Here is a 12,315-nt window from a genome sequence, read left to right as displayed (position 1 = left end):
GGCACGCCCAGACCGGGACCCCTACACAGCCCCAATCTGCCCGGAACCCCCCTAACCTGGCCTGGGGCCCCCAGAACCCGGATCGGCTCCCCCGTGTACCCCTACCACTGGAATAACCCTGACTCCGCCGCGCACCCCCAATGCACCCCAAGCCAGGACCCTCCAGCCTAACTACCTGGGGGCCCCCAAACCCCCTGCGGATAGAGCCCCCCAAGGGAGCTCCCAACCCTTACCCCCCGACCCCCTACAGCCTTGCATGGGAGCCCCATACCACCACCCTGGGGAAACCCTCCACAGCAACCTCGCAAGAAGATCCCCTACCTGTGGGTAGTCCCTCCTCATCCCTGTCACTCCATAGACCCTGCCGGATCTAGGGATCCCCCTCCCAACACACACCCTGTCCTATCCAGGGACACCCCCCACACACCACACCCAGACTCAGGATCTTCCCCCTCCCCAGACTAGGAATTCCCAGCCCCCACGCACATCCCGTTTCAGGCAGCTGTAAAAAAAACCCCTTGATCTATTCTCCGGCCCTACCAGAAAATGTTGCCAGGGAATGTTTCCCCAGGGTACTGCCCCAAAGTTGGGGCCTGTCTCCCCTGGGACCTTCACCCCTCAGCCAGGAGACCACATAGCTCAGACCTCAGAATCTGGAATAAAGTACAGGAGAGGAGAGCAGCGGGAGCGCGTCTGAGTGGCAGAGGTAAGGAAGTGCCAGCTGAAGTAGTTGTCTGTTCAATGCAGCCTGACACCATGTTCCAGCTTCTTGCTGGTGTGAAATACATCACCTGGGACTTGCTCCCATCCCTGGGTGAAAAGGGCAGAGGCACCCCGCTGAGGGACAGGGGTCCGAGTGAAGCTGCTTAGTGCTTTGCCTCTGAGTTTGGCCCGGTCTGTGACTTGAATCAGTAAACAGCTTATGACGTCTGGGCGGTGGTGGTGGTGGGGGGTCCATTTAGAGCAGCCCTGTCCCTGGACAACCCAGAGAAAGCCTGGGCCCAAGGAGGCCTGTTGACAATGGAGACGCAACTGTCACAGAAATGTGACAACGTGGGAATATTTTGTAAATTTTTTATGAGTCCTGTTTCTGTCTTAGTTGTGCATTGTTACCCAGTGAGTGGAAGGGCGCTGTTTGCTCTCCAAGCAGGCAGAGATAGCGGTGTGGGTATCACCTAGCTATCTGGGCCTTAGTCTCCATATCAATGGAACCGATAACTAGTCTTAGACTTCTTTGAAGATACCACAGATGGCAAAGGTGCCATTCAAGCTACCGTTATGGTCTGCTACTAGGAGAGTAATAATAGGGACCAGTCCCAGCCTGAAATGCTGTCTGGAGCAACAAAGAACGGTTCCTTGAAGGAGATTCCTGACTCACTTTCCTACCAAAGTACAAAAATTCTGAAGTCAAGCAGTCCAGTTTTCAGTAAAGCAACAGGTAAATTGACTATAATTGAGCTTTCTACATTCACTAACCTTGACCTCACTCAGCTATTGTGCAAAAATGCGATGCACTCAAGGCAACAAAAAATAAGTATGGCTTCAGTTGAAGACAAAGCCTCAAATGTTCCAGACATCCAGGATATATCATACCGCACCATCTCAGAAACCAGGTACATTCCAACATGATCAACCTTTAACTTGCAACTACACAAGGTGAAAGAGCAAATGCCCTGTGTATGCCAATTATACCTGCTAGTCCCACTGCTTTCTCAGTAATTTCACACACTTTGTTCAGCTGGAACAGAACCTCTCCTTGTATGGAAACTGTTCCATACTCCCAATCATTTTTGTTGCCCTTCTCTGCCCTTTCCCAATTCTAATATATCTTTTTTGAGATGGGGAGACCAGAACTGCACATGCTATTCAAAATGTGGGTGTACCATGGATTTATATTGTGGCACTGTGAAATTTTCTGTCTTATCTATCCCTTTCCTAATCCTGTTAGCTTTTTTTGACTGTTGCTGCACACTGAGCATATGATTTCAGAGAACTATCAACGATGACTCCAAGATCTCTTTCTTGAGTGATAACAGCTCATTTAAAATCCCATCCGTCTGTATTGATCATTGGGATCATTTATCATAGGGATAGGATACAGAGGGACCTAGACAAATTGGAGGATTGGGCCAAAAGAAATCTGATGAGGTTCAACAAGGACAAGTGCAGAGTCCTGCACATAGGACAGAAGAATCCAATGCACTGCTACAGGCTAGGGACGGAATGGCTCGGCAGCAGTTCTGCAGAAAAGGACCTAGGGGTTACAGTGGACGAGAAGCTGGATATGAGTCAACAGTGTGCCTTTCTTGCCAAGAAGGCCAATGGCATTTTGGGATGTATAAGTAGGGGCATTGCCAGCAGATCGAGGGATGTGATCGTTCCCCTCTATTCGACACTGGTGAGGCCTCATCCGGAGTACTGTTTCCAGTTTTGGGCCCCACACTACAAGAAGGATGTTGAAAAATTGGAAAACGTCTAGCGAAGGGCAACAAAAATGATTAGGGGACTGGAACACATGACTTATGAGGAGAGGCTGAGGGAACTGGGGATGTTTAGTCTTCGGAAGAGAAGACTGAGGGGGGATTTGATAGCTGCTTTCAACTACCTGAAAGGGGGTTCCAAAGAGGATGGATTTAGACTGTTCTCAATGGTAGCAGATGACAGAACAAGGAGTAGTGGTCTCAAGTTGCAGTGGGGGAGATTTAGGTTGGATATTAGGAAAAACGTTTTCACTAGTAGGGTGGTAAAACACTGGAATGCATTACCTAGGGAGGTGGTGGAATCTCCTTCCTTAGAAGTTTTTAAGCTCAGGCTTGACAAAGCCCTGGCTGGGATGATTTAATCGGGGATCGGTCCTGCTTTGAGCAGGGGGTTGGACTAGATGACCTCCTGAGGTCCCTTCCAACCCTGATATTCTATGATTCCACTATGCATTCCTTTGCACTTATCAACATTGAATTTCATCTGCCATTTTGTTTCCTAGTTGCCCAGTTTTGGGAGAGCCCCTTGTAGCTCTTTGTAGGCAGCTGTGGACTTACCTATCTTCAGTAATTTTGTATCAACTGCAAACTTTGCCACTATTTACTCCCTTTTCAAGATCAGTTATGAATATGATGAACAGCACAGGTTCCATTACAGATCTTCAAGAAACCCTGCTATTGGCCTCCCTCCACTGTGAAAACTTCCCATGTATTCCTACCCTTTGTTTCCTAACTTTTATCCAGTTGCTGATCCATTAGAAGACCTTCCCTCTTTTCCCATGACAGCTTATTTTGCTTAAGAGCCTTGGGCCTTTGTTACAGTATGCAATTATTGTAAAAATTGTGTGGAAATGTGAGAGTTAGGAAGGATGAGAGCTCCTTTAGTGACATCACTGGAAAAAAATTTCAATTAATTTCTGAGAAAAAAATCATAAAAAGTTGTTCATTTTTGCTCATTGCCATCTAGTGGGAAAAGGCTTGAATTGCAGACTTCTTTAAAAAAAAATCAAAAATCAAAATTTGGATTGTTTTTCCCTGGAAAAACCATCAAAGCTAGAAAGGTGCCAAGGGGTGCAACAGATTCAGTTACAACAAATCTAGTATTTGTATTCTAAAGTTTATACAGGAAGCCAAACTGTTGGAAGTGGATGAAGGATCATAAAAAATCATCACAATTACTTATCACAAAAAATGTTGCTAGAGACCGAATTAGTCTAAACAAAAAGGTCTACCGATTGTACACAAGGAGGTCATGTGAGGAAGATGGACCTGAAAATTAACAATCCAAAATTGTGCTGGAAATTAGGCCAAATTGGGTTGGAGGGGAGCACAGTAGGCAGGACCCATGGCAGTGAGGTAGGAGGCAGCCAGGGCTCTATTTCCGCTCCCCTTTATATGCATCAAACAGCCATGGGCAAGGAGATCAGGGAAACACTCCCTGATCCCCACCATGAACCCTGGGTATTTCATGCTCTGGTATTAGTAAGCATGCAATGGGAAATTTAGACTTAGAATCATTGAAGACTAGGGTTGGAAGAGACCTCAGGAGGTCATCTAGTCCAACCCCCTGCTCAAAGCAGGGCCAACACCACCTAAATCATGCCAGCCAGGGCTTTGTCAAGCCAGGCCTTAAAAACCTCTAAGGATGGAGGTTCCACCACCTCCCTGGGTGAGGATCTCTTCCTACCACCATCCTACTGCAGTGCATCGTGGGAAACAGTGTCCCTCACATCCATCTCAGGTGCTGGTGGAACCACTCCCATGAAGCTTAAGCACTGATGCCTCATGAGAATTGGAGTCTCCCTACCACAGCCCCAGTGCCTTAGAAGAGTTTTAATCCCTCCCTCCCCCTCCCCCACCCCAGCCGCTGTTGCTAAGATACATATCTGGTTGGTAAGGGCAATGGTCATAGCCCTGATGATTATGGACAGGTGTTGTGCTTGAGCTGGGGCTTGGTTTCTATTAAAAGGTTCCTGACTCGTTCTGTATTTGGGGAAAAAAATGATATGGTTTAATCACATGGTGATAACCCGCTTCCCATTCCACTGGTATCACTGGAGGATGACAGACAGAAGCTACTGAAGAGACAAGGTGGATGAGATCATATCTTTGATTGGACCAACTTCTAGTGGTGAGGATTTGTCTATGCTACACCATGTACCACCTCATTGTAGACACGGCCTATGCTGACAAGAAGGGTTCTTCTCCCGGAAAGGGGCACCCTATGCACAGTGCTGGCATGCTCACGTTGTGCCTGTTAAAAGAATAGGGCTTTGCCAGAAGCGGGTCACAGCCAGTTACTTCCCTCCAGCTCCAGAATGGGGGATTAGGGAGACTTTTACCTCAAGAAGGATGGTTTTAAGCTCTTTATTCCACACCTTAAATACATTTATACTTAAGGGGAAAAAAACAGAACAGACTGCTCAGGCAGAGCCCAGAGATAAGTGAAAACGACAGTATTTACAGCCCAGCAACAAGAGAGAATACACGGTTTTATTCCGCAAAGCCATAGTGTTGTGGATAGGAACCCAAAAGAGTCTGTTTCTGTCCCCGGTGAGCCACACAGCTCAGCCTTTGCTCCTTTTGGAGAAAGATTAAACTTCATTTTCACTTCAGTAGCAAACTAGGTCTTTAGTTAACATGATCTGAAGGTTGTGAACCCAGCTCGGTCACGTGCTTCTCAGAAATAGACATCTATCACCCACTCCACAGCCAAGCCCCTGCCAGCAACCAGAGCTGGGACATGGAATTCTGGACACAGGGCCAAGCAAATTCAGGTTGTTTCCTGCTAATGAAACTTCATTTCTTACCTTCAATAAAACTCCATTGTTCAGGAGAAAGACACTCCTTAGGCTGTATCCCTACCAGGGACTGCAGCCCATGGAGAGGAGAGCCCTTACAGGGTCCCCACCACAGAACCAGAGCAGGACTGGTGTAGAGAACCAGCATGAAACAGCTGCCTGAATCTCCGCTCTGAGAAACCAAGACTCACCGCCAGCCTTTTCAGTCCAAACTACCCCCCTTTCGAGCCAGAAGCTCCAAGGGAACAAGGAACAAGTTCAAAGGGCAAATTCCCAGATCCTTCCAAACTGACTTCTGAGCATCTATACCGGCACTGTGGAGGGGTGGGGGCAACTGGCCATGGGAAGCTGAATGCTGGGCTGGGGATGGGCTCACACTGGGCTGGGGAGTTTCCTGTGTTCCCTGCTCACATTCCCCTGACCTGCTGGGCCTTTTCTCGTTGTCACTGGGCTGTGCCAGTTCTGTCGGCAATGTGCAGCTCGCAGACAGGTTAGCAGTGGGAGGCCTCTCACAGTCGACACTGGCAGAAGGCAGGTCAGCGGCCAGCTCTCCTGCACTGGCTCCTGGATCTGACCCTTTCCTGCTCCCATCTGGCTTCTGCGCAGTCAGTTCCCTGTAGGATCTGTGCATGTGCCTCTTCAATCCATCATAGTCCAGGTTGCTCAGCTCTTCAGGGAGGGACATCAACAGGTCTAGGACGACGGCAGACTCTGGAAGGAAGACCAGACCTTGTCAGGCTGGACTAATTTAAATAACCTGTTTTCAATCTCGGTTTGCATTGTACTTTTCAGTTATTTTCCTAAAGAGAGGTGGATTCTCATTGATTGGAAACCATTCAAACATGCAGCTTTGCAACTAATTATACACTTTTCACTCAACTTGGTGCTTCTTTTTGCTAACCAAAAATACTGTGTGTCTATATATACTTAAGAATTCTAGCATTTTTTATGATGTTAGGAAAATGCATTTGCTATTTACTAGATGATTAATTTTTTACCCATGATTTCTGATAAACTACATTTTGGATGGAAACTGAAATTCAGTTATATGCATAAAAACAGCAAATTACAATTGTTTTTTTTAAAAAACCTCCTTAAATGTGCTACACAAGAAAAATACACAAGAAAAAAGTAAGTTTATCACAACATTTTGTATTTAAAACTGTGGTCTTACGACTAATACCTCTTACTCTCATTTTCATTCATAAAGTGCAAGAGGAAAACAAGCTTTCCTACTTTTTCAGCTCTATCAGTTTCTCAATTTTGAATGAGCTAGTCATTGAACTGAACTAGCTGAATCCACTGAAAAGAAGAAAATATTCTCTTTGCACCTGCAGGAGAGAGTACTGCTTTCAAAAGTTTGTTTAAGAACAAAAGAATGGCCATATTGGGTGAAATGTTTCATCGAGCCCAGTATCCTGTCTTCTGACAGTGGCTGGTGCCAGATGCTTCAGAGGGAATAAACAGAACAGGGCAGTTGTTGAGTGATCCATCTCGTCGTCTACTCCCAGCTTCTAGTAGTCAGACGTTCAGGGACACCCAGAGCACAGGATTGCATCCCTGACAATCTTTGCTAATAGCCATTTATGGATATCCTCCATGAACTTATCTAGTTCTTTTTTTAAAAACAGTCAAGAGTTTTGGCCTTTACAACATCTCCGGCAACAAGTTCCACAGGTTAACTGTGCGTTGTGTGACGAAATACCTCCTTATGTTTCTTTTAATCCTGCTGCCTACTAATTTCATTAGGTGACCCTGGGTTCTTGTCTTATGTGAAGGGGTCAGTAAGACTTACCTTTTGCTTTCTCCACATGATTCATGATTTTATAGACCTCTATCATACCCCCCTTCATCTTCTCTTTTCTAAACTGATCTCTCCTCATATGGAAAAGAAGAGATTAAATTTCAACCAACTCTAGTTTCAGGTGCTTGGTCAGTGACTTTTACCAAGTCAGTGGTTTGACTTTATTTGAAATTTGGAAGCAAACGTACTGTTTGAATATTTTTTGCTATTTAAATTATTGTAATAGATTATAGTAAGGTTTGATCTCAGCAATTTTAAAGAGGTTTATTTTATAGGAAGAAAAGTGTGCTAAACTTAAATATAAAAAAATCCTATTTTAAAATTGTTTCAAAAAATTGTTGATTTTTGGCCAGCCTGAACCTTGTCATTCATGCCTGCGGAACACAGGCTACATTCTGGCTCTGGATCCATGAACAGATGCATGCCCCAGGCTCCGCACTCACTCACGCACTCATTCCCCATCTCAATCACACTCAGGTCCCTCAGTCCCTGTGTCAAGTCAGTAGAGATGGGGTGGTCAACCTAAGCCTGAGAAGCAGCCAGAATTTACCAATGTACATTGCCAAAGAGCCCCAGTAATATGTCAGCAGCCCCCCCATTAGCTCCCCCCACCCCTCATTCCCGGCACCTCCCGCCCACCAGCAGCCAGGCAGATCAGCGCCTCCCCCTCCCTATCAGCTGTTTCGTGGTGTGCAGGAGGCTCTGGGGGGGGAGGAGCGAGGGCACAGCAGGCTCGGGGAGGGGGCGGGAAGGGGTGGAGTGGGGGCAGGGCTTATGGCAGAACCAGGGGTAGAGCAGTGAGCATCCCCCGGCACACTTGAAAGTTGGCGCCTGTAGCTCCAGCCCCTGAGTCGGTGCCTACACAAGGAGCCGCCTAGTAAACTTCTGAAGAGCCGCATGTGGCCAGAGCCACAGGTTTGCCACCCCAGCAGTACAGGAAGTGGCAGTGAATGGCTGACAGCCCTCCCTGGCCCCATTAAAATGCCCCCATGGCCTGGATCATGGGACATTTTGATTAAGCAGCACATGGCTACAATGCTCCAATCAGTCTTGCCACAGAAACGCTCACTAAGGAAAGGGAGGTGTTTTCAGCTGGCAGATCTGAAGGAGCCAATGTTTTGCAAGTGAGAGTCCAGGAATCATGTACTGCTGCCTTGCTCACCTCAGTCTGAGCACAATGTCTCGGTTTATAAGGTGACTAGCACTTATCAAGCAATATACAAGTATGAGAATGGAGAAGACGGAAGTGGGCCAGGACCCCATCCCCCACCATCTCAGCACTAGAGGGATCCCGGAGCACGTGTACCCACTCAGCCTCAGGGGCCAACCCTCCAGCACTGTCTGCAGAAGGATGGCCAGGAATGCCATGAAGAGGAAAGTGGAGGCAGTGCTAGAACATAGCAAACGCTCCCTCCTCCGGCAAGGGAGCAGATCAATTTCTAGACTCTGGAGGAAGCTACTGATTGGCAATGAGCAAGTGGTGGTTACAAGGTCCCAGGGAACACATTCCGTGCCTGCGAGCCTCTAGCTGGCCTTGGATTAATTTCCACATTTGGAGCAGTCCCACACGTCACCAGGGCTTGCTGGTGTCACACCATGAGCTAAGCTATGGGGGAGTGACGGCTATCACAGCCAGCTGGTTCCCTCCCTGAAGATCACAAACATGTAGCTTTTTGGATCCCAACTCACCGTATGGCGAGAGCTCGGGCGCTTTGATGTCCCTGGAGAGCATCGATAAATATTTATAGATCTTCTCAAAGTCCACGCTGAATTTCTCTGGTTCCTCACGAACACCTGGGTCTGTGCTAGTGCTGGAGGACGGAGCTGCTGCTGGGGGGCCTGGGGCAGCATCCCCATTCCTTGCTGCATCATCAGGGGCTGGCGATGCAGCATGCTGGCTCGAGGAGCCTGGAAGGACCTTCTTCTCTGCAGCTCTGGTCAGCTTCTGGGGAACGGAGTGGAGCAAACTGAGCGGCTCGGTGACTGCGATGGTCAGAACCTGAAATTCAGAGATTCTAAGGACAGACTCATCTAGTCTGACCTCCTGCATGACAAAGGCTGCAGATCTCACCTGAATTAATTCATGTTTGAACTAGAGCAGATCTTTTCAATAAACTTCCACTCTTGATTTAAAAATTACCTTTTCCAATGGTTAATTCCCATCCCTGTTACAACGTTGTGCCTTATTTCTACTCTGAATTTGTCTAGCTACAAGTGGGAGCTCAGGAAGCAGAAGGAATGGGGACCCCCTTTCCAGAAATGCCAGACACTCCCAGGGCAGCCCCCCTCCCAGTGTCAGGCACTTCCCGACCCCACAGCAGACCTTCCTCAAGGTCAGACTAGGCCAAGAGAGCCGTCCACCATGCAGCACAGCAAAGCAGAACTAAATGCAATGCAATAAGCTACAGGGGCTTTGGACAGCCTGATGCTCTCTGGAGGAATCTCTGATAACCAACCACATCTCCTCTCACTCCTGGATACGAGGTGCATGGCAAGGGAACGGATTTGCTCACTGCCAAGACAGGTGGCAGAGATACCACTGCCCATGCCCTACTTCGATCTCTTCACTTTTACGTAGCTAAGCTGCACAGAAAGCAGCAGTTGGGAGAGCAACGCTCAACGTCAGAACAGCTGGGTTCTACTCTGAGCTCTGCCACGGACCTGCTGCATGATGTCAGGCAAGTGGTTTCACAGTATGCGCCCCAGTTTCCCCCATACCAACAGGAAGGGTGAACTGCTGCTTGGCCACTGCAGCAATGCAGCCATGTGAACACAGAGGAAGGTGGTAGAACTCTTGTAGTACACAAGGATGGAATAGCCTGCCTGTAGCAGGGATATTTCCTACCAGCGACCAGAAGGGACTGGCAGGCTTGAGCCCTGGCATTGGCCAGGTTTTATTCTTCATTCTCTGTAGAAGTCTCTGACCCTGCTGGGTTCTTGGCCCCAGTGGGATCTTGCAGCAGTCACTGAACACTGATGCCTGTTACCTGAGAGAAAGCTGTTGTCACGGTTTCTTCCAGCTTATCCGTCAGCTTCTCAGCAAGATCTGTCCAGACCTGAGAGGCAGATTTCAGTGAGTGCACTGGAATCAGGCATACAGCTACAGTGCGAGAAGCATGAGGCCAGCCAGCAGAGGGCAAGGAGAGCACAGAGTGAGACAGGGACAGCTCCAGAAAGGACAGACTCACTGCAAATGCCTTTGTGCCTCAAGCCCATTCTGGTACAGTACAACCAAACTCACCCTTGCCCTGGTACCGTACAGACAAACCAGCCCTGACCACCCCCACACAACACCAGCCCTGATTTCCAGATTCTCCGTACCTCAATAGGAGCTAGGATCTCAGCTTCTTTGCATCTCTGCTCCTCCCGGCAGCGGCGATACTCCATCTGTATGGCCTCTCTTGCTACACGGCCCTTCAGCTGGTGGATGAAGGCCAGAATCTGCAACCACAGGGAGGTTCAGGCATAGCAGTATACAGAGATGCCCGTCCCCCAATAAACAGCTCATGGGTGGGCTGAGAAGGGTGTGGCTGAATGCCTTCTATCCCAACTGGACTACATAGCTGCAGCTGAACTGGGTGTCAGTTCCACCTCTCCCAAAACCCTCTCTGGTTCCAGACAGCAATGAGTTAGTGGGGTGAACTTGCAAAAGGATTGTACAACTAATAAGAACCAAAAAAGTTTTAGGCCTGAAAAACCATGGGAGGAGACGGCTGCGCCTAGGTCAGGGGTGGGCAAACTACAGCCCTGGGGAGCAGGATCGAGAGCTGCAGCCCGCGCCTCGGCCCCGCTCCAGCCAGGGGCCACACCATGCGGCTGCTGGAAGCCATGGCATGGCCCCCCTCCGGCTCCTACGCACTCCAATGGCCCCCTCTGGTGCTCCAATGGGAGCTGCAGGGGTGGTGCCTGCGGACGGGGCAGCATGCAGAGCTGCCTGGCCATGCCTCTATGTAGGAGCTGGAAAATAAACATGCCACTGTTTTTGGGAGCCGCTTGAGGTAAGCGCCGTTCGGAGCCTGCACCCCTCAGCCTCTCCCTGTGCCCCAATTCCATGCCCCAGCCCTGATCCTCCTCCTGCTCTCCAAATCCCTTGATTCCAGCCCAGAACACCCTCCTGCACCCCAAATCTCTCATTTCCAGCCCCACGCGAGAGCCCACACCCCCAACCGGAACCTGCACCCCTTCCCGCACCCCTGCCCCAGCTCTTATCCCCCTCCCACCTTCCGAACCCCTCAGTCCCAGCCCAGAACACCCTCCCACATCCCAATTTTGTGAGCATTCATGGCCCGCCATCCAATTTCTATTTCCTGATATGGCCCTGGGGCCAAAATGTTTGCCTACCCCGGTCTAGGTACTATGGTGATGGGAACTGTTAAGATAACTGGATAGAAAATGCTGTGGAGAAAGTTGGCTGGGAGAAGCTGAGAGGGGAGCTGTGACTGTCAGAGACAGATAAGGGGCAAGACATCACCCACAGGAGCCTGCAAAACCCCTGAGCTACAGGAGATGCATAGGCCAACATCCTCTCTAGTGCTGCCAAAATCAGGGAACAACATAAATGGAAACAAGAGGAGCCGCCACCAGGCAGCACTAGGTTTCCCCACCCCAACCTGAACAGTGGAGAGGGACCTGCAGGGCAGTACGATGGTGGCCCCCGTTCCCAAACCAAGCAGGAGACTGGGCACTCTCTCTCTTTTGTTAGCGGAGAGAGTGCTCTGCTGTCCCCTAATTACCTTTATTCTGACCCTGGCCTGGCCCCAGTCACCAGCTTGGCTGGGACCAGACCCCCGAGCCCGCGCTCACCTCGGCCTCACTCCTACGGGGCAGATGCTCCCGCAACTGCTCGGCCTGCAGCTCCCCTTGAGGGGCCTGGGCCTTCAGGGCCTTGATGAGGTGCCGCTTCTCCTGCGCCGTCCAGGGGGCCCGAGCGGGTGCGTGGCGCGCAGGGGGGCCCGTTTCGTAGCGTGTGGGGGCCGAGCGGGTCCGAAGAGGGGGCTTCATGGCTCAGGCTCTGCAGGGGAAGACAAAGGAGTCAGAGGCCAAAGCCCCCGGGTCCTCCCAACATCCCGCCCCCCAGCCACCCCCTCTACCCACAGCCCCCCTCGCTCTCCCCACCCACGGACCCTGCGGGGGAATCCGGGCTCTGCGGCCGGGGGAGCGGAAAGAGCGAGCGCCGCGCCCCGGCCCCGTCGCACAGATATGACGTCACAGCAAGACCTCCGGAGTCGGC

The 12,315-nt window shown here is 49.9% G+C and overlaps 1 protein-coding gene across 4 annotated transcripts; it reads right to left on the bottom strand.

Moving 5' to 3' along the window:
* Positions 1-4,831: 4,831 nt before the first annotated feature.
* SNAPC2 (small nuclear RNA activating complex polypeptide 2) lies at positions 4,832-12,315 on the bottom strand. Of its 4 annotated transcripts, none has more exons than XM_073310074.1 (6): positions 12,209-12,315; positions 11,889-12,096; positions 10,407-10,526; positions 10,073-10,141; positions 8,775-9,084; positions 4,832-5,992 (listed from the first exon to the last, which is right to left on the bottom strand). In XM_073310074.1, the coding sequence occupies exons 2-6, from the start codon at positions 12,084-12,086 to the stop codon at positions 5,484-5,486; spliced, it is 1,206 nt and encodes a 401-aa protein (XP_073166175.1). In that variant the 5' UTR covers positions 12,087-12,096; positions 12,209-12,315; the 3' UTR covers positions 4,832-5,483. The 4 variants fall into 4 exon arrangements, with proteins under 4 accessions (XP_073166175.1, XP_073166176.1, XP_073166177.1 ...); XM_073310075.1 differs by having other exon boundaries at positions 8,775-9,030; XM_073310076.1 differs by lacking the exon at positions 10,073-10,141.

Source organism: Lepidochelys kempii, chromosome 13 (assembly GCF_965140265.1).
Source record: "Lepidochelys kempii isolate rLepKem1 chromosome 13, rLepKem1.hap2, whole genome shotgun sequence".
In the NCBI taxonomy this organism is placed as follows: Eukaryota; Metazoa; Chordata; order Testudines; family Cheloniidae; genus Lepidochelys; species Lepidochelys kempii.
Note: the sequence above shows the minus strand (reverse complement) of the source record. Positions and strands in the feature narration are given on the sequence as shown.